Source organism: Gobio gobio (genome assembly GCF_949357685.1).
Source record: "Gobio gobio genome assembly, chromosome: 10".
Classification (NCBI taxonomy): domain Eukaryota; kingdom Metazoa; phylum Chordata; class Actinopteri; order Cypriniformes; family Gobionidae; genus Gobio; species Gobio gobio.
Window position 1 is genome coordinate 2,762,076 of NC_137116.1, and position 27,587 is coordinate 2,789,662.

The 27,587-nt window shown below is 43.9% G+C and overlaps 1 protein-coding gene across 1 annotated transcript; it reads left to right on the plus strand.

The window, feature by feature from the left end:
- Positions 1 to 1,671: 1,671 nt before the first annotated feature.
- On the plus strand, positions 1,672 to 27,241 carry LOC307132824 (neurotensin receptor type 1-like; the record flags this gene model as incomplete). Its single annotated transcript, XM_079827401.1, has 6 exons — positions 1,672 to 2,250; positions 11,687 to 11,861; positions 23,482 to 23,709; positions 24,937 to 25,038; positions 26,806 to 26,890; positions 26,989 to 27,241. The coding sequence occupies 6 exons, from the start codon at positions 1,672 to 1,674 to the stop codon at positions 27,239 to 27,241; spliced, it is 1,422 nt and encodes a 473-aa protein (XP_079683527.1).
- Positions 27,242 to 27,587: the final 346 nt, after the last annotated feature.

The window sequence follows — 27,587 nt, forward strand, 5'->3', positions numbered from 1 at the left end:
AGAATATTTACAAGAGTGTTGATAACCAGCAGTTTTGGTGACCATTGACTTTCATTGGACAATAATAAAAAATAATTGAAGAAACCAACAGACATTTCTCAAAATATCTTCTTTATGTTCCATCTCTGAGCTAGAAATGTAACTGAAAAAGAGCAGAATAGGGTGGTTGTTTAAATGTAGACAAAGAGAAACTGAAATTGTCTTAGGCAAGCCCCGAAGTAAAGTAACACTACTGGTGTTAAATAGTTTAGTTGAAAATGAAAATGCTGCGTTGATTCAAATCTCAAAGAAACTCTTTTACACCATCAGCACATGGTTTGTCTAGTCAAGCACACAGTTTCAGACGGGGTTAGCCAGAGGTGCAGTCCTGATGTTGGCAATAACAATATCCCTGTGCAAGAAAATCATATGACACATGCATAGATCAGGAAGAGGGGAGCTAGACAAGATGCCCCAAATGCATAGATCAGTGTGTAACGAAATCATATTGTCAACACTTCTGCAGGGGCTACTTGTCACACTTTTTTGAGCAATGTTTTTGATCTTGTTAATTCTGTAAGCCACATACTATAATATCTTGGCTACAAATTTTTTTTAGAACATTTCCATCATTATTGCTAAAAAAAGGTTACAGTTGATTTAACATGATGACCTATAAGGAATGTTGTCACACAATAAAGGGAAAGTTGTGCACTGTTTATTGGCACAGGTAAAGAATATTTTTAACATGAGAATGAGATTGATTTATATCTGTCATCAACAAAAGAAAAGCTTTAATGTCTTCTTATAAAAGCTCTATAGAGCTGTATGGTTTAATATCGAAAGCAACATCCATAAATATTAGTTTTGTAAAATGAAATTATTATAATTTAATAATATTTTTTTTATTTTGTAGCATTACTAGGCTACATTGTTTCTTTATACAATTTAATATAATATGTAAATAATAACAATGATACAAACTATTCTTTAAATATTATTATATAAAAGTATTAGTATTATTGTATTAAATTATTTTAATACAATAATATTTGTATTAAATAATACAAATTATGTTTAAATAATAAATATTATAAACAATAATATTTTTTTTCATCTTTGTCAGTTTTCAGCCCTGAGTTTGTATCCCTGGTCACAATATTTTCCGCCTCATTTTGAACAGTTTATCTATTGTTTTATCATTTAAACTTTTTTGTCCCTGTGTTGTGTGTGTGCAGGTTTGATAGCTAAAGTCAAGTCATATTTATTTATATAGCGCTTTAGACAATATTGTTTCAAAGTAAATTCACCTATTGTGAAATTAACTAAACTTCCACTTGGTTTAATATTTAGTTATATGATACATTGACATTAGTTCATTTGGGTATGTGGGTTATGTCGTGTGTCATAATATGTTATGTTAAATAATAAACATTGGTCTGCATTCACACGTCAGCACGCGAGTGAGTCCCGCGCGCCCCTATCCATATAAAGCAGCGATGCATAGCCCACACACTATTCCATATAAAGCAGTCAGGCACAGATGCTCATCACAGCTGTACATTCGAGATGGACGCAATTAATCCGTGTTTTATGTCAAGCAATTGGAGGTTTTGAAGAGAAATGGCGTCAAACGAAACGAATCTGATGACAAAACTTTGTACTAATCGTGTCCTGGACAACCGGACCAAGATGATACTGCGCAACAGCACAGATTCCCCGCCTGTGGATGATTTGGATGTGAACACGGATATTTATTCCAAAGTGCTCGTGACGCTGATTTACGCTGTGCTGTTTGCAGTCGGTTTAATCGGCAACTCCATGACTCTCTACATATCCATCCAGAGGAGATCCATCAAACATCTCCAAGGCACCGTCCATTATCACCTCGCCAGTCTCGCTGTGTCGGACCTGCTCATTCTGGTGCTTTGTATGCCGGTGGAGCTGTACAACTTCATCTGGATTCACCATCCGTGGGCTTTCGGTGAAGTGGTCTGCAGGGGCTATTACTTTCTGCGGGACGGCTGCTCCTACGCGACGGCGTTCAACATCGTGAGTCTGAGCGTGGAGCGCTACATGGCGCTGTGCCACCCGTTCAAAGCCAAGAGTCGGATGTCCCGCGGGCGCACAAGAAGACTCATCTGTGCGCTCTGGTGCGCGTCGCTCATTCTCGCCTCGCCGATGCTTTTGACAATGGGGCAGATTTATGTAGGTGAAGAGAGCATCTGCACCACCGTGGCCTCCACCAACACCGCCAAAACCGTTCTACAGGTGGGCATGAATCAATTTCACCCTAAATGGCCCATATTGGTTCGCTACTGTATTGGCAATATCAGATTTTTTTTGAACATGCGCCATGGTCATGTCATGGTTTTCTTGGTCCCTTTGAGTGCCATGAAATGAATATGGTCATTTAGCATGTTTTAAAATATGGAATATGTTTTATTTAAATCTGGAAATACATTCTAAAAAAAAAAAAAGGTTCTATATGGCACCAAAAATGGTTCTTGGCTCGTAATCATAGGGGAACCTTTTTTAGTGCTATAGCACCAATTTTGGTGCTTCAGTGGTTCTTCAGAGGTGCTATATAGCACCTTAGTCAAAGAACCAGTGAAGAACCGCTGAAGAATCACTGAAGCACCAAAATTGGTGCTATATGGCACTAAAAAAGGTTCCCCTATGATTACGAGCCAAGAACCATTTTTGGTGCCATATAGAACCTATTTTTTTTAGAGTGTACACAGAACATTTAATCATTTTCAGAATGTAAAAATGTTGTAATCTACTACAAAGAAGACTACAAATTCTGCATTATTTAATTCAACAAATTTGTGAAACTGATTATGTGAACTCTTTTGTACAGATGGTCAAATGTTCTTGATTCCACAGAAGCACAAGAGGGTATGGGATGTATTGCAGTCATGGATCAAAAAATAATACAAATTTAAAAACACATTTCTTAAAAAATATATTTTCCTTGGTTTTATGATGCTGTATTTTGTGCTCTCACATTTTGTTATAATTGTTTTGTACGCTTGTGCTATTCTTTTTTCTTCACTCTTCTTTCCACATTCTGTGCTTGGTTTTCCAAATCTTGCAGTTCGAGTTTCATGTAAATTAGGGCGGGCTTAGTGCACCATTGGTCCACTAGATCTAGACTGACAGCTCCTCCTCTTGCCAATCAATCGAAGAGGGGAGTTGATGTCACTCCAATGCAGGTGTCTCCAACCCTGCTCCTGGAGAGCTACCTTTGGCCGCATTTACACTGCAGGTCTTGATGCACAATTTCGATTTGGTGACTATATTCGATTTTTTTGGCGACCCGCTTACATCATCTTTTAAAAGCAACCCGTATCCGATATTTGTTTAACACTATACACTGGCGAAACAGCCCAAGACATTCTGACCCAGAAAAGGAAGTAAATCGGTGCGATATGCAATGGACGCAATGGATGCAGACAAAATTATTATTCAATGTTTTGCTTTCCGCACTATCTTTAAAGGTCAGCAAAACATTGCTTTTGTAAGGCGGAGAAAAAAGAGGAGAGTCCTTGATCGCAGTTCGTGTCCACTTGAGTTGACGTCATTCGCCTCCGTCCCTTTTTCAATGACATACGACTCGCATTTACTGGGGAATATCCGATTTGACCGCTTACATGGCAGACGTAAATGCACGTATCCGAATCATATCGGATTTATTACCACATATGAGTGAGGCCTGAATCCAATCTGATGATATCGGAATTCATGCTTGCTTTTCCAAATCTTGCAGTTCGAGTTTCATGTAAATTAGGGCGGGCTTAGTGCACCATTGGTCCACAAGATCTAGATTGACAGCTTCTCCTCTAGCCAATCACTCGAAGTTGATGTCACTCCAATGCAGGTGTCTCCAACCCTGCTCCTGGAGAGCTACCTTTGGCCGCATTTACACTGCAGGTCTTGATGCACAATTTCGATTTGGTGACTATATCCGATTTTTTTGACGACCCGCTTACATCATCTTTTAAAAGCAACCCGTATCCGATATTTGCATTTACACTATACACTGGCGAAACAGCCCAAGACGTTTTGACCCGGAAAAGGAAGTAAAACAGCGCGATATGCAATTTAATCCGATCTGAGGATATCGGAATTCATGTATTTTTTTCCTGCTTGCACGTTCACATGTCATATCCGATCTGTGCCACATGAGAGGGAAAAATCGGAATTGGGTCACTTGAACCATGCAGTAAATGGGGCCTTCTTGCAGACTTTAGTTCCAACCGTGGTCCAAAACACCTGCCTGTAATTTTCATGTAACTCTGAACACCTTGATTAGCTGCGTCAGGTGTGTTTGATTAGGGTTGGAGCTAAACTTTGTTGGATGGTAGTTCTCCAGGAGCAAGGTTGGAGATACCTGCTCCAATGCATACAAGTTTTTATAAGTTGTTGACCCAGAAGTTGTTGAGCTGATGAGTTGAATCAGGTGTGTTAGATGAGGGAGACAAGCAAAATGTGCGCTGGTTGGGGGTCCCCAGGACAGGTTTGAGAACCACTGCTTTAGACATTGTTCTGTTTTTTTTTTCAAGTCAGAAATGACAAGGAAGCCATTTCACGCAATACAAAAAAAAAAAAGTAAATTCGTAGTTTTCAGTCACGTGACTGTCGGGGAGTCTTGGAGGGCAAAACCGCCATAGAACTCCATAGAACTGCAGCATACACCTTAAAACAAAAATATGTGAACAAGATGCACGTTTTAGGCACTTGTGATCCATATACAGCACCCGCTGCAGTATTTTAATCACAAAAAACAGCGGGACGTTTTTAAAACGCTTAACGTGAAAAACACTATAGGGTGAGTTGCACCAATAAGGATTCAATTAAGCAAAGTTTAACGCCAATCTTTTTTTTTTAAATCGAGTTGTTGCACCACTTAATTTTAAACACAGATAATTACGCAGTAAAACCATTTAAACCGAATTTAAGAGCTGATCAAGCAGCAGACGGAGGGTGAAGAGCTTAGGAGCTAAAGAATCCTTATTTGTGCAACCCACCACCTGTAGTTGTACCCGTAGTTGTAAATGCCGTAATGTACTAAAACAGTGATATTAAAAGATCAAATTCAGTTTACACCTTTTTGGTGATGCATACTATATACAGGCGAGCATACGAGAATATGAACGCGAAGCGTTTTCTTTATAATGGGTTTTGATGGGAAAAATACGCTTAACGAAAAACCTTGTGTTGCATTAATATTCTGTGTTCATCTGCTTTCCTGTACAAAGTATGCAACATCAATTATTTGAATTTCAGTATATTGAATTTGGTATTTTAATATCACTGTCTAACTGCATTAATACTGACTACAAACCTGGTAAAAATGACTGGCTGGCAATGGAGGAAAGCCTTATTTTGCCCTCCAGGTGGGCGTTCCTAAAAGGGACTGACGTCAGGTGAAAACTATGAATGGAGAGCGTTGGATTGTTAGATTGTTTCACAGTTTAACTCTGAGTTCTTGTCAAATTTTTGTCACAGAGTCACAGCCAACACCCACCAACGCACATGCATTTTAAATGTGCATTTTAAGATATCGTAAATTAACGATATCTTAAATATTTTCTAAATTCACTAAACAGTTCATGTTTACATTTGTTTCATACATTTGTATTAAACATGGTCCTTTGTTCATTAAAAAGGCTTTTCATGCTATTGTATGCTCATTTTTTAAATGTAAGCAACTAATTTAGACGTGCAAACTGGGTGCTGGTGTGATGAGAAGTTCGTGCTCGACCAGATTCAGCTCGAAGTCGTTCATCTTCGGATGCGGAGCTGTATTTGTATCGCCTGACCCAGAATTTGTCGACTCACTGATTCATAATGCTTCGAAGCTTCATGATGCCGTGTTTTGAAATCGTCATCACTATATAAGTCGTTATTTAGGGGTTTTTTGCGCACAAAAACTATTCTCGTCACTCCATAAAGTTATTGTAGAACCACTGTAGTGAGATGGACTTTGTAACGACGTCTTTAGTACCTTTTAAGGGTCTTGAGAGTGTACCGTGCATTGTGCCAATGGAGGCCTTTCAGAGCCATCAGATTTGAACTAACCCTTTAATAGTCGTGTACGATGATACTATGGGGCTGGAAAACCTAATCCAGAAAACCATCCGTGTTGCTCAACGTTATTCTGCATTTTTCACATGCCCACTGCCAATCCTCTGCCCGCCACACCATCTGTCGCTCTTCCAGCACCAGAACCCATGCAAGTAGATTTGTATCGCCTGACTCGTGCAGAGCGTCAGATAAGAATCTTACTGTGTACTGTACTCTGTCTGTACTGTGGGGGAGAGGATCATATCATCGCCGCCTGTCCCATCCGGCCACCACGCCCAGAGGTGATTACCATCCAACTACCTGCCCGTATTGCATCTCTCACCAGAACCACAGTGTATCTCCTTAATTCTCATGTCTGTATTTCAGCAAAAGCCCTCATCGATTCCGGCTCCGCAGGGAACTTCATCAGCCCCCAAATTCTCCAAAAGATGAATGTCCCCCACACTGACGCTCCACATAGGCTGTCTACATACCGAAGAGATAACGTTCATGGTGCTGGAAGGCTCCACCGCGGACATCATCCTGGGATGCCCCTGGCTCACGCAACACCAGCTGGACATCCAATGGAGCATGGGTGAGATCCTCAAGTGGAGTGAAGAATGTTTTCAAAACTGTTTATCTCCAATCAAGACATCTTCTGTGGAGCTCCGGCCCTCTTCTTCCAACTCCAAAGTCCTTCCTCTCCTCTCCACTTTCATCGAAAGTCCTGAAACCAGTCATCACGTGGAAATTCCTCCTGAATACCAGGCGTTCCAGGATGTGTTAAGCAAGCGGTTCGCAACGCAGCTACCACCTCACCAGCCATGGGACTGCGCCATTGACCTGCTGCCTGGGGCTGCTCTACCCAAGGAGAGAGTTTACCCTTTGTCTATCCCGGAACAGACGGCCATGGAGGAGTATGTGCAAGAAGCTCTGAAGCAACGTTTCATCCGACCATTTACATCCCCTGCCGCTTCCAGCTCCTTCTTCGTGGTCAAGAAGGACGGAAGCTTGAGGCCGTGCATAGACTACCGCCACATGAATTCCCAAACGGTGAAATTCAGCTATCCCCTTCCTCTGGTCCCGGCAGCTCTGGAATAGCTGCGAGGAACTCGTATCTTCTCCAAGCTGGACCTGCAGAATGCGTACAACCTAATTCATATTTGCCAGGGGGATGAGTGGAAGACTGCCTTCATCACACCATCAGGTCACTACGAATACCGTGTCATGCCATATGGCCTGTCCAACTCTCCTTCCGTGTTCCAGAACTACATGAATGAGGTGTTCCGGGAGTTCCTCCACCGCTTTGTAGTAGTCTACATGGATGATATCCTCATTTTCTCCCGGAACCTGGCTGAACATCGCCAACACGTCTCCCAGGTCCTTGAGAAGCTACGCCAACACCACCTGTACCTCAAGCTGGAGAAGTGCGAGTTCCATATCCCCTCCATACAGTTCCTGGGTTATGTCATCAACCAACACAGCATCCAGATGGACCAGCGGAAGGTGGAGACCATCCAGAGCTGGCCCTTACCCACTACTGTGAATGAGCTCCAATGTTTCCTGGGGTTTGCAAACTTCTATCATCGCTTCATCCACAACTATAGTCTGCTCAGTGCACCCCTCACCTCGCTCTTCAAAGGCCGGCACAAGTCTCTGTCCTGGACTCCATCTGCCCAAGAAGCTTTCCACCAGCTCCATGAAGCCTTCCAGACTGCTCCGATCCTCGTTCATCCAAACCCTGACCTTCCTTTCATTGTCGAAGTTGACGCCTCATCTACGGGGGTCAGGGCGGTGCTATCCCAGTGGCAGGGTGATCCTTCACGACTCCATCCATGTGCCTTCTTCTCCAAGAAGCTATCCCAGGGGGAGCAGAACTATGACATTGGGAACAGGGAACTGCTGGACATCATGCTAGCCTTGGAGGAGTGGAGACACTGGCTGGAGGGAGCTAACCACCAGTTTGAAGTCATCACCGATCATCGTAATCTAGAATACCTTCATGGCGCAAAGAGACTGAAGCCCGACCAAGCCCGCTGGGCCCTCTGAATTAACTCGATTCCACTTCACTGAGCGAAATAAAAAAACAAAAACAAAACGGCTCTATTAAAATTCCTCTTTAGGTTTAACTAAACACATACTGAACATATATATTTTTCACACGGACAAGCTGATCTCAGAATACTAGCTGGTATAAATGTTCTGAGGTTTATCAGCCTGTATTTGTATAGGGAGGGAGGGAGTAAGAATGAAAGGAAACATTAAATAAACCTCAGAGCAAATCAATCAATCAATAACCAGTCAATCAGAATGACACAGTAAAGAGCAAAGCATACAAAAATAGAGCAAAATGAGACTGCACTAATGGACCAAACTATAGATGCACTTTTCGTTTTAACTTTGTTAGGATTTCTCTTCCTTGGCTTTTGGGAAATAATCATTACGCCTTTACTTTAAAGGGTAACTTCAGTGATTTAGCATAAGGCTTTGTACAAGTACACTGTAAAAAAATGTAAGGCCTCTCCAATTCAAAATGTTCTAGTGGGCAATCACATCTAAATTTTTCAATTGGCCAAATTGAATTTCTGTGAATTGAATTGTATCAATTGTGGCAACAGCCTGTTAACATGGGCTCAATTAGAAATAATATGTTGAGCCAATGGAAAAATGTAATTTACCAACACTGTAAAAAATGTCAGGCCTCTCCAATTTAAAATTTTCTAGTGACCGATCACATCTAAATTTTTCAATTTGGCCAACTAAAAAATGTAGATGTGATCGCTCACTAGAAAATTTTGAATTGGAGAAATCTTTTACAGTGAAACTGTGAGGTTGGTCCAATTAAATATTTTAAATTGTAGTAACAATTGTTTATTTCTCACTGTCCCAAAAGACAAAAATGACTAAAAACATAAATATATTAAGCAAAATACAGTACACAGACAACAGGGATGACATTTTATCACATTACTTTATTAACAAGTAAATTCAAACACAGGATATTTGGTGAAAATACCTTATTTTCAATAAGGAAAACTCTGAATATTCAAGAAGTCTTCTGCATAACAGGATGTCTTAATGTGGTGAAGAAAACACGGCACTGCAAGCTAAAAACCTGCAAATAAAAATAACATTAATGGCAAAGTTTCCCTGCATCACATCTGGCAAATGACAGAACAGAAGTTACTTCATTATATAATGAGGATGAGATGAATGAATGGATGAATAAGAAAATCGAGCTTGACGTGTTTGATATTAAAAGGCAATAACTTCAGACCTGAAAGAGGCCGACGCCAAATGCAATCTCCGGCACCGTGTTCAACGGTCGCATGCCGCATATATCACACAAATGACTTAATTTACTTTTTACCTATCATTTTAGACATATAAGACATGAGGAAAATAAAACTATTGGCTACCCTTAGAGTAAACGAGAACACACGCATGAAACCAATGAATGCATGAACTCGTGATTCTACAAAATGTCTTTTAAACTTCATACCGGGTCATAAAGCAAAACTCTGTAGAATAATTTCAGTGCTAAATACTCACCAACGTCTTTGTGAGATGAATATCTCTCTATTCTCTTGGGAATGTCTGTTTCGGTCTTCAGCACCTGCTGGTTCGGCTCCGCTCACGCTGCCGCTCCCGCGCTCTGCATTTGAAATCTCTACACGAACGTTTTTTTTCAAGCGCATTTTGCGCATGCGTATACCGTTTTTCGGACGTAGGACTTGTTCAGCCAACATCAATTTTTCACTTCGACTTCATAGATTGACTGAGCACAATTAAATATGTACGGTGAATATACAATTTTAATTTTGAGTTAAAACCTTAAGCTATGATTAGTACAATGCATCTTTTTGCATGGGGATAATTATTTGGAAGTCATTTATTGGGCCGAAATATGCAATGATCAATTGTCACAATTTTTCCAAAAACATTTTTTTTACAGTGTAGAAACCCGGTAGTATATTCAAATTATGGTAATTTCCCCCCTCATATCCCCCTGAGACGAGAGAATTATGCATTTTATTTCTGGGAAAAATCTTCCCGATTACGCAAATATCGTCATTTTGCGTCATCTGAGGATTTTTTGGCCAGAGGCTAAAGACTACAGCCACTAGATGGAGCTGTTCCGCATGTTATCAACCCGCCCATAGGGGAGAGATCTCACCCACAGAATTTAAGACACAGACGGCCACACGGACAATCATAACAGAGCGCGGAGTAAAGTGAGTGTTTCAACTTTTCAATTAATTCCTGTGATAGTTTAGCTTCCATATGCGATCTGAAAACATGCCAGACTGGCGCTTAACGTTACCTCAGCTCTGCTCAGCTCGAATGAAATCTGACACTGCTGCGTCTGTGCCGTGACTTTCGTTCGGCTTACTCACACTTTATTGAAAATACACGTTCAGTTTTTAATTGTAGTGTTTATTCTAGGGATGCAACCGGAACTGGCCGGTTTTTGCTTCTAGCGCGCGATCTGCAACCGGCCGGTTTTCTTTGTATTTTTCTGCCGATTTTTCCGGAAGTGCGCCCGCGTGCACATACGCCTATATCGCAATCATTCGCGAACATGTCACTTGTGTGTTACAAACGGAAACTGGAGAACTGAGGGAAGAGACGAGATACGCTGAAGGGAATGAAGAGCCGCTTTCCTGCGCAAGCTCAAGTTGCGCGAGCTTACCTCTCCGCGACCTGCACAAGCGTAGATAAGTGAGCGTTTGTTCAGCTCAGCTTCTCACATGTTGGATCGGATGAGAACGAAACAGACTAACTTGTGACAAAGCCGAAATACTTCTTTTTGTAAAGAAGAACATGCATGCACTTTTGAAATGAAATACTATCAGTTCTGTATAGGATGATCATTTTTATTTTACCTTAAAATTACATTGACTTAATTTGATTTAAAAAGCACCTGCTGTAGCATCTTAGTTTTTTTCGTTCGTTGCACTAAACATTATTTGATTTAACATTTTGGAAAAATTATATACTTTGGTTTTATTTAATTTCACTGGTAAAGACTTTTCTTTACACTGAGTTTAAAAACAAATGCTGATTTAAGTAACATCTTTGTTTGGATTGCAGAATATGCAGTTGTTGCCTTTAATTTCACATAAGTTCAACCCAATTAAATTTCCCGTTTTGGCCAAAAGCCAATTTGGCCTGTTAAATACCAAATAAACATCTTGTTCATGTATACTTTAATTCTTAAAATAAAAAAAAATAATCGGAAATCGGTATCGGAAGCGGACAGTTTGCTTGAAAAAAATCGGTATCAAAATCGGCCATGTAAAATCATGATCGGTGCATCACTAGTTTATTCTCTAACTGAACGAAATGATTGTATTACTATGAAGATCAAAACGACGGTTTACGGAGTGGCCTCGTAGGGCAGCGAAGCAAGTGCATTCTGGGAGTTGTTGTCTTTCATCCACATGAGAAGTCTAGAAGAAGTCTAGAAGTCAGTCTAGAAGGCACCAAATTCAAAAATAATGTCACATTTCTACTGCATAAATGACCCAGTTTAAATGCAAAGCTTAATGCTAAATCACTGAAGTAACCCTTTAATGTTTCCAGTCCCTACTTTTTGAATAGTTCCTTTTTCAGTAAGTGTTTTTCCTTACAGGTAAATGCCCTTCTCTCTTTTGTTGTGCCAATGCTGGTGATCGCAGTGATGAACGCCTTGATTGGACATCAGCTCCAGAGAATGACCCATCATGACTTATTCTGTTCAGCAGCTTCAGATATCACAACAGAGAAAAACCGTGAGCGTTCCCTGCGCCATAGCATCAAAGTCCTACGTAAGTAAACAAAATGCATGACTTTACCAAAATGTTTAGGCTAGTATTTTATAGGATGACACTATGAAATAGAAATCTTACAGATGACACCCAACAGAATAGACAGAATTTTACCGGTCAGTGATTTTTAATTTACAATTATAGGTTTATTTAATTACTCCACAACTGAAAGTGTCTGAAAATTGGTATTAGGTTTGGTGTCTGGTGGCCCTGTTATCTTCTGCTATAAGATGCCGTATTTCTAAGATTTCTATTTCATAGTGTCATCCTACATTTGGTGAATCAGTAAGCATTCATATTCATTCATGACCATTTAAAAGTAGTAGAAGCATATACTCTGACAAAATATATATTTTTTGCAAGTAACATAAATCGCAAATATTAAAACAATATCACACAAGAAAGAGTATGTTATAGCCATATATGGCACTATAACAAGGAACGATGGCTTGGGCTGTTTCTGAGAAGCACTGGAGTAACAAGGAGCAGGGTTTTTCCTGGGTCAAAAATGGTCTTCGGTGGTGGCTGACAGACATGGTCATCCATACACACACACACAGTAAAAAAGTACCCTACCCACGTGATCTGCAAGCGCAATACTGACAATACATTTTAGATAAATTCAAAGAAAGTTTGTAATTTTTGCTTATCTTATTTTGATATTTTAGAATTTGATATTTTGATTTTTGATACCTTATTTTTACACTATTTACAGATAATTGTTTTGGTATATATAAATATTAAAAAGTAGTATTAAAAAAAATGAACAAATAGCCAAATTTTCTGCCATATACAATTTCATAAAATTATCAGCTAGCTAATAACAACTTTGTTCTGGGTTCACCTCACTCCAGTCTAAACTAAATGATTTATAGGCTATTTATTTTACTACACATTGTGAATATAAATAAGCTGAAAGACTGTGGATAATTAAAACTAACTCTTACACCCACTCTTGCTAAATGTGTAAGCACACTTGTGTTCTCAGGGCCGGCTCTAGCTCTTTGGTTGCCCTAGGCGAGAATGAGTTTTGCGCCCCCCCCCCCCCCCCCCCCGTTAATTGTTAAGCCCACCAGCAACTATAGTTGCCGCAGTGTATAGTTGTAATTTTCCTTCTGTAAGTATTTTTCTAGACATTATCCATGTTTTATATCTTAATGACACACAAACAGACAACCAAATAAAGGATTTCAAGAAGAAAAAAAAAGTGTTAACTTCCTTCCTGTCACATGAGACATATATTTTCATGTTACTAATAAGTATTTCTTGTTGACACATATATATCTACATAATCATGAAGGTCTCTAGAATCATCCAAACAAAACAAATCTTACAACAGATCTATAGTTTTTTGCACACTTAGTCAAAAGTCCAAGCGGTAACTATAGTTGCCGGTTGGCAAATGACTTGTAAGTACATTTAATGGGGAAATGGGGTATACTGTGTTAACAGGTTAATAAATCAAGATTTTTGGTCTTGTTTAATGCTTTTTACTTTCATAATATCCCACCTAAAACATAACTTAACCCTTTAACTAGCATCTCTACTGTACGGTAGACCTTAATTCGATAGGGGAAAAAATCATATTTTATGATATTATATCTTGTAAGGGCCCAAATATTGAGGACCCTTCATCCAGTTTGGAATGGATGCATTTCATTCTAATCGGTCAAGGACCCCAAATAATTTTATGACTAGTAGCTTACGACCATTGTAATGTGGAAATTCAGACAAGTAATGAGTTTACATTTACATTATTATATGAAATCACCTACTACAGTCAGCCATTGAATACTATGGGACTATTGATTTTATTTTTTTGTAATTTTTTCATCAATCTATTTATTTATTTTCATTTAACTTTTTGATACACAATGCCCTGTTAGGGCAACTTAATGGCTGCACTTTGTTCTGCGCTATGTTCCACCACTTTAAGACTTTATTCGTTGTTTGTTGTGCTTTCATAATCAAAAGATAAGATAGAAGCAGCTTTTTTGAGTTTGATTGAATGTTCTTCGACTTTTATACATAATAAATTTGATTATGAATAAAGATTGATCTGTTGAAAGCAGTTATTTTGAGTTAGATGCTAAATGTTCTTCTCTTATTCATATTTGACATTGAAGGGGTGCATACAACATATTTGCCCACCGGCAACTATAGTTGCCACACATTCAAATATGATTTTCAAGAAAAAATACAAAAACCTGGGGAAAATAAATGCAGAACATGTTCACATAAGACACTATTAACATGACTGTATGCATGAAACCATTCAGAAAAAATTGGGCACAAATGGGTTAAGTATTTATAAAAACTATTAAAAGAAAAATGCTCCTATAGTTACTCCAACACTTAAAAAGCTAATTATGACTTAAATGATACACTCTAATAAATTGCACATACAAAATTGCTACAAAGAACGTTGGAGGATATTTAACAAATTATGACTCAAACAATAGATGAACAAACCAAAATGCTTGTATAGTCACTCCAACACTTAATCAAGCAAATTAAGACTTGAATGATCAACTGTAATAAATTGTTCATACACAAATGCTAGAAAGAATGGTCAAGGATATTTACCAAATATTAACTCCATAAACTGTGCAAAAATACTCTTAAGCACCTGTAAAGACACTTAAGCAAATTATGACCCATAAACTGGATTAACTATAACCCCTACAAACAAAAGTGCTATTATGGATACACTGTACTTACCACTCCATAAATAAAATATATAAGTTCTTGTTGTTCTATCCCTATCTCAAATAATAAGAGATGAACAGTTGTTTCTGGCATTTCTATTCACCTTCAAAATTGACGCAGCATTAAAATTTGGCTCGTCTGGACTCCAGGCGTCCCTGTGCACTCGAGGGTTTAGACTGCTTCATTTTTGAAGAACGCGCCAGTGATGAGCACTTGCCTGACCTAATGCCTGAACGCCTGTGCTCGACAATACTCACCATCAATTCAATCTAATAATCAGGTTAAGTAATTAAACGTGTGGCTGAGGGGTGCCCAAGGATGATCATGTTTAATAAACATTGTTTTATTTTGCTTGTTCTAATTCTATGCTTAATGGGAAGTAAGCCAGATAATGAGGATCTCACCGGACACGATTGACGTGAATAAATCGCACAGACATCCAACACTAGAGGGTGCCTGCGCCCCCAACACATTTGTCGCCCTAGGCAACCGCCTAGCTCGCCTATAGCAAACGCCGGCCCTGTGTGTTCTCATGTCAGATGTGTTCAGAGTAAATTATTAAACTGATTCGGGAGTTCAGTGTTGGACAGATCAGTTGTTCTAACCAGTCGTTAAAATGATTCGGTCCAAAGGAGTCATTAGAAAAATTTTGAATGTAGGAAAAACCCTGAAGGAGGCAGCCCAAACTATTTAATACTATGAAATTTACATTTTAGACACAATATTGCAAGTTTCTTTGTTTAGTTTCAAAGTAACAGAAGAAGCATTGCAACAGTAGTGGTCTTTCGTTACTGAATGATTCAGTGGTTTTCAACAAACTAGTTGAGTAAATGGTTCACTGACTCATTCATAATCACTTGTTTTGTTCTTGAATGAATCAGTGTTTTTGAAGAGTGATTTAAAGGGTTAGTTCACCCAAAAATGATTACTTACTCAAATCATTAAAGGGTTAGTTCACCCAAAAATGAAAATTCTGTCATTAATTACTCACCCTCATGTCGTTCGGAACACAAATGAAGATATTTTTGTTGAAAGCTGATGGCTGAGAAAGGCTTCAGATAGGCCTCCATTGGCATTCAGTACACTTATACTCCCAAGACCGATAAAAGGCACTTAAAACGCCGTTACAAAGTCCATCTCACCACAGTGACTCTACAATAATCTTACGATGCGACGACAATAGTTTTTGTGCGCAAAAAAAAATCAAAATAACGTCTCGGTTACGGATGTAACCCTCGTTCCCTGAGGAGGGAACGGAGACGTAACGTTAGTGACTAACGAATGGGGGTTTCGCTTAGAAGCCTTTTATCTTCGAGCTTAGAGAAAACGCCGAATGGCGTGCCAATGCCATGGGGCATGCGGAATTTGCATACGTAACTCCGCCTCACCGCGTGAGTATATAAGGAAGTACGTGGCAATATCGCATTATGTTACCTGCTTGAGGAGCCAAGACTGAACTCCTGCGTTCCAGGTAGCACAGCTGATGTGGCAACGGGACATAACGTCTCCGTTCCCTCCTCAGGGAACGAGGGTTACATCCGTAACCGAGACGTTCCCTTTCGTTCAGTCACTACGACGTAACGTTAGTGACTAACGAATGGGGGTCCCAATATAATCCCGCCACTCAGCTGTCTTCCAGTGCCCTGCGTAAGTGTGAGTACCCTGTCGTAAGACTAGTACGGACGAAGGACTCCCACCTATCACAGGATTACCAAGGTACACTGGGAAGCATATCCCAGTGAGGGAATGCCAAGGATGCCTACCCGTGGGGAGGACTTAAGAGACACATATGACCCGGCTAGGGGCTGCATATGGAGATCTCTAGGGTACCAGCCGAAGGTGGATTTTTAACCCTAGGGTTGGCGGGGGACACGCCAAGGGAAGAAACCCGCTCACTGCGGAGACTTACGGTGAAATACTCGTGTAGGGGTCGCCGGAGGGGAACCATGCACACGGGGCACCTGGCCGGAGACGAGGGTCTGGGCTCGCTAGAGGGCAGACACACAGGTATCGGCGTAAGCAGTGCTGGAGGAGCTCAGGGCTCTCCGGGAGCTCACCTGAGGAAATATCGCACGTATCCAGTCCGTGGAGTGGAATGGCGAGCAAGCGAAGACACCAAAGCCTGGTCCATTACAGGCCCCTCGGGGGGGCGAGTACATAGTCGGACACTGGCTCCACTCGGAGATAGTAGAATCTGGCCAATGTGTTGGGTGTCGCCCAGCCTGCAGCTCTGCAGATGTCTGCTAGCGAGGCGCCATGCGCTAGAGCCCAAGAGGAGGCCACACTCCGAGTGGAGTGTGCCCTCACACCAAGGGGACATGGTCGACCTTGCTGCTGGTGAGCCAAAACAATGGTGTCCACTATCCAGTGAGACAACCTTTGCTTTGAGAGAGCACTTCCCTTCCGCTCTCCACCATAACAGACAAAGAGCTGGTCTGAGGTCCTGAACACTGCGTCATGTCTACGTAGGCGCGGAGGGCGCGTACTGGACAGAGCAATGCCAAGGCTGGGTCTGCCTCCTCCAAAGGCAGCGCTTGCAGGTTCACTACCTGATCTCTGAAGGGAGTGGTAGGAACCTTGGGCACATATCCAGGCCGGGGTCTCAGGATCACGTGAGAGTTAGCCGGCCCGAATTCCAGGCACGCTTCGTCAACCGGAAAAGCCTGCAGGTCCCCGACCCTCTTAAGAGAGGCCAATGCGGTCAGCAGAGCCGTCTTCATCGACAGGAACTTAATATCAACCGACCGCAAAGGCTCAAAGGGAGGCCTCTGCAGAGCACTTAGAACTACTGAGAGGTCCCAAGAGGGTACGAGAGGAGAGCAAGGAGGATTCAGTCTCCTCGCCCCCCTAAGGAACCTGATGATCAGGTCGTGCTGACTTACCTTTTTGTTCTCCAAGAGATCGAGGTGGGCAGATATAGCGGCCACATAAACTTTGAGGGTGGAGGGAGACAGCCTTCGCTCCAGCCCCTCTTGGAGAAACTCAAACACGGACCCGATCGGCATTTCCAGGGGTCTTCTTGGCGGGAAGAGCACCAGGTGACGAAGAGGTTCCACTTCAACGCATAGGCATGCCGAGTGGACTCTGCCGTAGCGGAAGTGATGGTGGCGACCACCGTAGGTGGCAGGCCACTCAAACCTGCCGCGTCCCGTCTAGGAGCCACACGTGGAGGTTCCAGAGGTCGGGACGCGGGTGCCATAGGGTGCCCCATCTCTGAGTAAGGAGGTCCGGTCTCAGAGGAATAGGCCAGGGAGGGGCTGTCGCAAGGAGTAAGAGTTCGGGGAACCAGGTCCAGCCGTGCCAGTACGGGGCGACCAAAAGGACCTGCTCCTTGTCCTCCCTGATCTTGCACAGGAGCTGTGCGAGTAGGCTCACTGGGGGGAACGCATATTTGCGTAGGCCCCGCGGCCAGCTGTGCGCCAGTGCATCCGAGCCGAGCGTGCCCTCGGTCAGGGAATAAAACAGGCTGCAGTGGGAAGAGTCGTGGGAGGCAAACAGATCTACCTGTGCGTCGCCGAACTGTTCCCAAATCAGCTGGACCGTCTGGGGATGGAGTCTCCATTCTCCCGGGAGAGGCTGAAACCGCAAGAGCTCGTCGGCTGCATGGTTCAGGACTCCCGGAATATGGACAGCACGAAGGGACCTCAGGCGCTTCTGACTCCATAGGACGAGATGGCGGGCGAGTTGAGACATACGGCGGGAGCGTAGACCGCCCTGGTGGTTGATGTACGCTACTACGGCCGTGTTGTCTGTCCGGACAAGCACGTGTTGACCCTTCAGCAACGCTCGGAAGCGGTGCAGGACGAACCGTACTGCCAGCAACTCGAGGCAATTGACATGCAGTAGGCGCTGGGGTCCTGTCCAGGAGCCCGCGGCTGCTTGTCCATTGCACATGGCACCCCAACCCGTGGCAGAGGCATCCATTGATACGACAACATGCCTGGAAACTCATTCTAAGGGAACACCTGCCCGTGTTCTGCCTCGGCAATCTTCGTAAAGACGCGAGGGGACAGAGATAGCCCGAATGGGAGGACCGCGTACTGATATGCCCGCCCCTCGAAAGCAAACCGTAGGAACGGTCTGTGTCGAGGAAGGATGGAGACATGAAAGTAGGCGTCCTTCAGGTCGATCGCTGCAAACCAATCGTGAGGACGAACGCATTCGAAAAGGCGTTTCGCAGTCAACATCTTGAACGGAAGCCGGTGAAGGGATCGGTTCAAGATGCGAAGGTCCAGGATTGGCCGTAACCCACCGGTTTTCTTGGGTACAATGAAGTAGGGGCTATAGAACCCCGACTTCATTTCGGCTGGAGGGACAGGCTCGATCGCACCCTTCGCCAGCAGGGTGGCAATCTCCGCACGCATGACGGGGGCATGGGCCCCGGTCACGGTATAGCGGACTCCCCTGTAGCGGGGAGGAGCCTGCGCAAACTGAATCGCGTAGCCGCGCCTGACGGTCCGCGCAACCCAGCGGGACAGCCCCGGAAGATGAAGCCATGCTTCCAGAGACTGCACCAACGGGGTCATACGGACGGCAGACGTACCCATGGTTGGGGCAGCGAGGCAGCATTACCGGCCCGGACAGGGGAGGCTGTTGGGCGTCCCGGGGTCGGGGCATGGTTAACGGCTGCGTCCTGATAGAGGAGACCAGGGAAGGACGCACGTTCCACTGGGGTCTGCTCTGCCAGGAGGCTGGCGACAGAGAGGGATGCGAGTGGCGGGACCCGTGGGTGGCGCACACTGTCATCACCGGTCTCTGGGTCCTCAGAGACAGGAACATGAGTTCTTCCCAAGCGCTGCTAGCCCGGGGGCCAGCAGCGGAAGGATTTTCCCCCGGCCCTCCACCGGGGGAAGGAGAGGCCCTGCTACCATCCCCTGGGAAGAACTGGAACCCATCTCTGAGTTGTCCACCTCCAGCCTGGCGTTTAACCAGTCTGGGGAGCGGACTGGGCGACATCCTCAACCACCTCCACGGCGCGGCCCAGGTGAAGGCTGCTGCTGGGGCCGGGCGGGAAGAGGGAGTGCGCCCTCGGCGGCGAGCGGACTGAGGCGACTGAGCCGGTGGCTGGTGCAGCAGATGGCCGCTGGGGCAGTACGTGTTACAGCCTCAGTCTGCTCTGGGGCGGCCGAGAACCATTGGGCGCAGTTCTCAGCCGCGCCGCCGAAGAGGCCAGCCTGGGATATGGGTGAGTTGAGGAGGCGGGCCCGCTCAACGTCCTCCACATCACCAGGTAAGGCCAGGTGTTCTCCCGGACCACAGCTGTGGACATCGCCCGACCCAGGGAGCGTGTGGCCACCTTCACCGCCCGGGGGCAGGATCAGTTGCGGCACGCAGCTCAATGAAGAGCCCTGGGTCGGCTCCACCCTTGTGCATGTGCAAAGGGGCGGCGGCCTGCCCGTAGCTCTGCAGGACCACGCCACCGAAGTAGACGAGCCCACAGGCTTTGGGAGGGTGCTTAGGACAGCCACACCACGCCACGTCAAAGCCCTCTGTGGACACCGTAGTGCGCAACAGAGAGTTCAACAGTTGGGGGGGAGGGGGCCCCAGTGTACCCTAGGCCGCGGCCCCATCCAGGGCAGCGAAGGCGGAGGAGACCACCAAACGGTCGCGGGAAGCACGGGGACTTCCGGGACCGCGTGATCTCCTCATGCACCCCGGGAGCGAAAGGCATTGGGGGCGGGGCCCAACAGCTGTCGGGTGCCGCCCCCAAAAACCAATTGCACAACCACGAGCACCCGCGACTGGGCGGAGTTCCACACCAGCGTGAGACTCGCGGCTGCCCGAGATAACATGGCTGTCAACTTTAGGTCGGATCAGGCAGTGCTGACACACCCGGAGGCGGAGCACAACCTAATCGTCATCCCCAAAGGACTCCAGCCCACCTTGCGGCGATCGACATCTCACTGCTATCCAGAGCGTGAACTGAACGAACGGGGCGTCAGAGACGGGCCGTTGATTCAGTCCAACACTCGCGGGAAGCGATGTGTAAGAGGGGGGCGTGGCCCGAGGAATGAACGTCGGGGTTCTTAATACCACAGCACCGCCCTCAGGTCACCCTGGCCACCAGCCAAAGTACCATCTCACTCGGGGACGGTAGATTGGGGTGTGGCAGAGGGGACTCTCTCTCCTCACGGAGATCATTGAGTCTCGACCGCGACATCGCGATGGTCACGTTCCTGCAATGGAAACGTGACACATCCGCAAACACTGCCCGAACGCGCTGAAGCCCAAACACGCTCGAGCAGTGAATGCGCCCATAGACAGCAGCGGAAATCGATCGCACCCGGAAGTGCACGGGCGAGCCGTCTTGAAAAAGACGTGCCACGCGCAAGCTCTTTTTGTGAGAGGAAAGCCTCGCAGTCGATGCCGAAGCGCCCAGGGAAACACACACCAGCTGTCAAACGGACCACTGCGCAGATCAGCAGGCAGGAAGTATGCGATCACTGGAACGCGCCGTTACACCAACACCGACTGGAAAGCTGCTCGTCTCGAAGAAGCTGACAGAGTCTCAGAAGGCTGTAGGAGTGAAGAGGTAGGTTCTCTTGGCTCCGAAAGCAGAAACATAATGCGATATTGCCAAGTACTTCCTTATATACTCACGCGGTGAGGCGGAGTTACGTATGCAAATTCCGCATGCCCCATGGCATTGGCACGCCATTGGGCGTTTTCTCTAAGCTCGAAGATAATAGGCTTCTAAGCGAAACCCCCATTCATTAGTCACTAACGTTACGTCGTAGTGACTGAACGAAAGGGAACACCTTTGTCCAACTTGTTACTGCCTTCCGTGTGTGCCTCCACGACGCATGCGCGAGAATATGACGCAGATCCGGCGTTCGGACAGATGACCCAGAAGCGATTTGTTTACAATCAGAGGAAGACACGCGTGTCTAAGCTGTTGGATTCTACATTGATCGTGCTTTAGGTCTCGGCGTAGCGCTCAAAATGGGGCTTAAGTGTGCATTTCATGGATTCCCGAACCCCGGCGCTACGTCATATTCTCGCGCATGCGTCGTGGAGGCACACGCGGAAGGCAATAACAAGCTGGATAAAGGTGTTATTTTTTTTTTTTTTTGCGCACAAAAACTATTGTTGTCGCATCGTAAGATTATTGTAGAGTCACTGTGGTGAGATGGACTTTGTAACGACGTTTTAAGTGCCTTTTATCGGTCTTGGGAGTGTAAGTGTACTGAATGCCAATGGAGGCCTATCCGAAGCCTTTTTCAGCCATCAGCTTTCAACAAAAATATATTCATTTGTGTTCCGAATATGAGCAGAGGTCTTACGGGTGTCAAACGACATAAGGGTGAGTAATTAATGACAGAATTTTCATTTTTGGGTGAACTAACCCTTTAATTACTTACCCTCATGACGTTCGACACCCGTAAGACCTCCGTTAATCTTCGGAACACAAATTAAGATATTTTAGTTGAAATCCGATGGCTCAGAAAGGCCACTTTACACTCTCAAGACGCATAAAAGGTACTAAAGACGTCGTTACAAAGTCCATCTCACTACAGAGGTTCTACAATAAAACGCACAAAAAAACCTAAATAACGACTTATATAGTGATGACCGATTTCAAAACCCAGCATTATGAATCAGTGAGTCGAATCATGATTCGGATTGCGTGTCAAACTGCCAAACTGCTGAAATCACGTGACTTTGGCGATCCAAACCGCTGAATCGACTCACTGTTTCATAACGCTTCGAAGCTTCATGATATAGTGTTTTGAAATCGGTCATCACTATATAAGTCGTTATTTAGGTTTTTTCTGCGCACAAAAACTATTCTCGTCGCTTCATAAAGTTATTGTAGAACCACTGTAGTGAGATGGACCTTGTAACAATGTCTTTAGTACCTTTTATGGGTCTTGAGAGTGTAAAGTGCATTGTGCCAATGGAGGCCTTTCTGAGACATCGGATTTCAACTAAAATATCTTCATTTGTGTTCCGAAGATGAACGGAGGTCTTACGGGTGTCGAACGACATGAGGGTGAACTAACCCTTTAAATGGCTCACTCATAAGTACAATCACTTGTTGCCACCTACTGGAGTAACGATGTATAGCTGGCTAAAAGATTCACCAAAAAATGGAACATGCAAACACAGACAGCTGGAGTGATACAAACACAAACAGGGAAAAGTCTCAGTACTGTTGCTGTCCTAGAATACAACAGTCAGGATCCTGATGTAAAAATCCCATTCATTTTCTCCATAGGAGAGTAGATTTTGAACAATGAAAAACAGACCTACTGTGAGCTACGAGGTTGTTAATCAGTGGTATATGCTTTTGTTGAAGTCATCAACGTGCTGTTTTGTGGCTGCTGCACTCAGCACATGACAAAGGGGATAATAAACAAAAAATCAAAATCCAAAAATAACATGAGGGAGGTCAGCCAGAAAACAGAATAGCATAACCACATTACAGCTAAAACGACACGGTATAAATAACAGAGCAAACAAATGGAGCAAAATGAAATGCAGGTGAAACTAATCATTAACTATGCAAACAAACTAGAATTATAAACAAGGAGAAAGGAGAAAACAAAATAAACTAAAAACTCTAACACACTGAACATAATCTTGACATTACTAATAACATAGTCCAGCGGAGGGTGGGGTTGGGGCTCTGAAGGAGGGCACAGAGTCAGAGACAGACGGATGATGGGAGGAGCTCACACCATGGTGGAGATTATTGAGGTAGGAGCCAGGGAGGAGATGGAGGGATGTTCCAAATGACGACCCAGAGTCAACCCAGGAAACTTGGACCTGGGCGGGACAAGCGGAGACACAGGAGACTTGGAGCTGGGTGGGATCAGTGGAGATGCAGGAGACTTGGAGCTGGGCGGCACCAGCAGAGATGGGAGACTTAGGAGAAAATCCTCTTCCACTTCCTCATAATGACTCCCAGAGACCAGATGCAGCTCACTCTCAGCTGCGGGAGTGTGGGTAGGGCTTCCTACCATCCCCTCGTACTCCACGAGCACAGATGATGTTGCCGGCTCACCCACCTGGTCAGATTCTTTGTTGGGCTCAGGCTCCGGGGCAATGGTATGCTTTGGCCTTAGCTCAGGCATAGGCATCGTGGCAGGCTCAGGCTCCATGTCTGTGGTTGGATCTGGCATAGGCTCTGTGCAAGGTGTGGGAGGCATATCTGGCTGGGCTCTGGGTTGACGGAGAACGCAGATCCACAATTCTCCAGCACCCACTCTGCGTAGACAGCAAATGTCCCTCAGGACCCATCACTGGACAGGCGTGCCTTACACCGCTCATTTAAGCTAGCCCAAAAAAACACACTCAGGAAGCGGTCAGGAAGGTGTTAAGGCACGTCAGGTCTGAAAAGGTTATGATTTTCCTGCTCCAAAATAAGTCCATTTTATGTTTAAATCCTTTCTGGGTTCTGTTTTGTGTCACATTTTGTGGCTGATGCAATCAGCACACGACAAAGGAGATCATAAACAAAAAGTCTTTAATCAAAATCTAAAATATGGCGGTGCGCAATATGGCAACACACAGTGCAATGGCTTCACGAGCTCCCGGTTTTTGTTTTGATTGTTGTACAGTGAGTGTGAAAGCAAGTGTTTTTAAGTTATAGTCCAGCTGAACTTCGCAAAATCAACTACAGGACAGAAGCTATATTACCAGTGAATCTCAAATCGAAACTAGCCAGGATGAGGCTACTGAGGTCAGCGGCATGTCGGAGCAACACACCGCCACGGTGAGAGGCAAAAGGAAGCAGTGCACACGGAAGCAAAGAGAGGAAAGCTAACCGGTCTACTAGCTAAGCTAAAAGCTAACCGCAACAGACCAGCGATTCTGTCACTCTTTCTAGCCAACGTTCGTTCACTGGACAAAAAAAGTGACTTATTGCATATGAGTGTAAACGTTGTGTACATTTACTGACTGAAACGTTGACAGCAACATGCCGGACTCAGTCTTTCAGATTAATGGCATGCTCCGTTTCCGAGCCAATTGGAATTATCAATCAGAGAAAACTCAGGACTATTTATCAACAAAGGTTGTACAAATTGTTCTATCATTAGCAACAACTGCTCTGAAGCAGTTGAACATTTGATCAGGTCTGGTGATGCAGTCGCACTCAGAGCTGTAAATGGACTGCAGGCATTAAAAGAGACAAAGCTGCATATGCTGTAAAGATACAGGGTCATTTTTCTACCAATGACTCCTGGAGCATGTGGGCTGGCATCAAGGCCATCACAGACTACAGCATAGAGACACTGAATTCCCAAGTGATCCGTCTCTTCCTGATGCTCTCAATACCTTTTATGCTTGTTTTTGCTTTAACACTTCTCCTAGTGTCAGACTCACACTTTCACTGGGTGACTGCTTCCTTGTGTAACCATAGAGGATGTCAGGGGGTCCCCCCTGAAAGTCAAGCCCCATAAGGCTGCAGGCCCAGACAACATACCAGACCGGGTCTTGACCGGGTGCATACCACCTCTCAGAGGTATTGACTGACATCTCGCTCTTCCGATCCATGGTACCATCATGCTTTTCTGCCACCATTATCCCTGCTCCAAAGACCTCAGCAGTGTCATGCCTGAATGACTACTGCCCTGTAGCACTAACTCTGATAGTCATGAAGTGCATTGATCAGCAGATCATGGAACAAATAAAAAAGAAATCTGACACCAGCATTGACCCCCCTCAGTATGGATACAGGGGGAATAGATCTACTGCAGATTCCGTCTTGTCCTCCACTCTACCTTGATTTATTTAATACAATCATAGCACAAATGTTGGTACAAAAGTTAGAGACACTTGAGTTCATCATTATGCAACTGGGTATTAGGCTTTTTAACTCTTTCCCCATGATTGACGTACATTTCCGTCTTTCTGTGATTTCACTGTTATACCGTAGGCCAGGGGATGCTATGACGCATCTTCTGAAAGAGTATACAGAATCTCTTGATCAAAAGACGTGAAGAAGCAGCAGAAACAAGTGATATCATATGTAAACTGATGCATATGTAAAATAACACAATCCTCAACATTACACAGCATATAAATCAAAAACTGCCAAATGTTACTGAATGAAATGTCGACCCAGGACAAGCTATAGGACTGTGAAGCTTTGGGGGTGTTGATGGATTCGGATCTACTCCAAATGTGTCTTGATCATCATTCTGAATCCAATCTGGTGTTGCTTTTTTTATTAAACTCATACCCACATTTAAGTGTAGGTATACATATCCAGGCTAATCCAAGCTTTATAATGGCAGTGAATGGGAGCCCAAAAGACCTAGTGCATCCATCCATTATAAAAGTAATCGACACGGCTTCGGGGGGTTAATAAAGTCCTTCTGAAGTGAATCGATGGGTTTTGTAAGAAAAATATCCATATTTAATATGTTATAATAATGTAAAATATCTAGCATCCGGTGGACCGCCTTCTGTATACAACTAACGCTATACTAAGCTATAATAAAACATTTTTTTAAAACAGGCTCTGTTCTTTTTTTATATATATATATATGTTCAGATATTCATATAACAAGATACTTTGGGGAAATTCTGTGAAAATGATCAAAAATGCTGGCAGTGGCTGGCAACGCTGGCAGGAAAAGAGTTAACATACAGGAGACAGACTGTCAGAATCCACAACATCACTTCCTCCCCCATCATCCTCAACACTGGCTCGACTCGAGTCTCCTGCTTTACTCTCTGCTGACCTATGACTGCTCAGCTACATTCCCAAGCACTCATATTGTCAAATTTGTGGATGACAGCAGTGGTGGGACGAATTTCCCGCAACAATGAGACTGAGTACAGGTTAGAGTTGGAACAACTGGATGCTTGTTGCAGTGCCAACAACCTCTGCATCAATGTCAAGAAAACAAAGGAAATGAGCGTGGACTTCAGGATAGTCCCTCATTAAAGCCATTAAGGCATGTACCTTTGTCTGATTTTCAAATACTTTTTTCTTCACATCAGCATTTGTAATGTTGTGATTTACCCCCTAGCTAGTTGGTTATGGTTTATAACTCTTAAACAAAGACTTTTTAAAAATCCAAAATAGAAAAATGAATGGGAAAAATACTTCTGGAATCAAGGCTGTTGAAAAACTGGGCAGACACTGTTGCACTATGTTCTAAGCGGGTTATGCTGCTTGATATTGCAAACTGGTAATTCTTATATTATTTGAATGATAATGATTAATCTTTAATTTCTTGGTTTTAATAGTTCATTGCCATATGGTTTTCTCTGTTATCAGGTGGGGTTGTTTTTGCCTTTGTTTTATGTTGGTTTCCTTATCACTGTCGCCGACTGATGTACTGCTATGTAACGGAGTGGACAAAGTGAGTTTTGCATTTGCATAACTATATATTTGCAAATACATTTGCTTTTAAAATAATTTGCAGATTTTGTAACCTTGGTTTTGTTTCCCCCCCCACAGTGCACTTTATGATTTCTACCATTACTTTTACATGGTGACAAATGTACTTTTCTATGTGAGTTCTGTGATCAATCCCATCCTTTACAACCTGGTCTCGTCCAAATACCGGCAAATATTCTTTTCCACAGTCACTTACTTTTGCCAGATGTACTTTAAAATCCCAAGGACTAACCAGAGCAAAAGGAGCTTACAACTACCACAGCAGCTTCGTTCCTCTTTGGTCACACCCCGTACCAGCCATCAGACCCTTTGACCCATGATGGTCATAGAGAATATGTACTGATTCATTCTGGACCATAGACCATAAAAAAATATGGACGACGGGACTTCATTCGCTTCCACTGAAGAAAAGTGAAGCCTCCGGAGGTCCAAATATGGTGCGCAGATTTGGGACCGATGCTGCATCCCAATTCGCATACTATCCGTCCTAAATAGTATTCGAAAGTAGAATTAGTATGTCCAAAATCATAGTATGTTGAAAAGAGTATTGCCCACAACCCATTGCGACTTGGACGAGGATTCGATTAGAACTACAAACGTGGATAAAAAGTGTTAAAAAACTACAAACATGACGGATGTGTGAGTCTGACGTTAAGTAG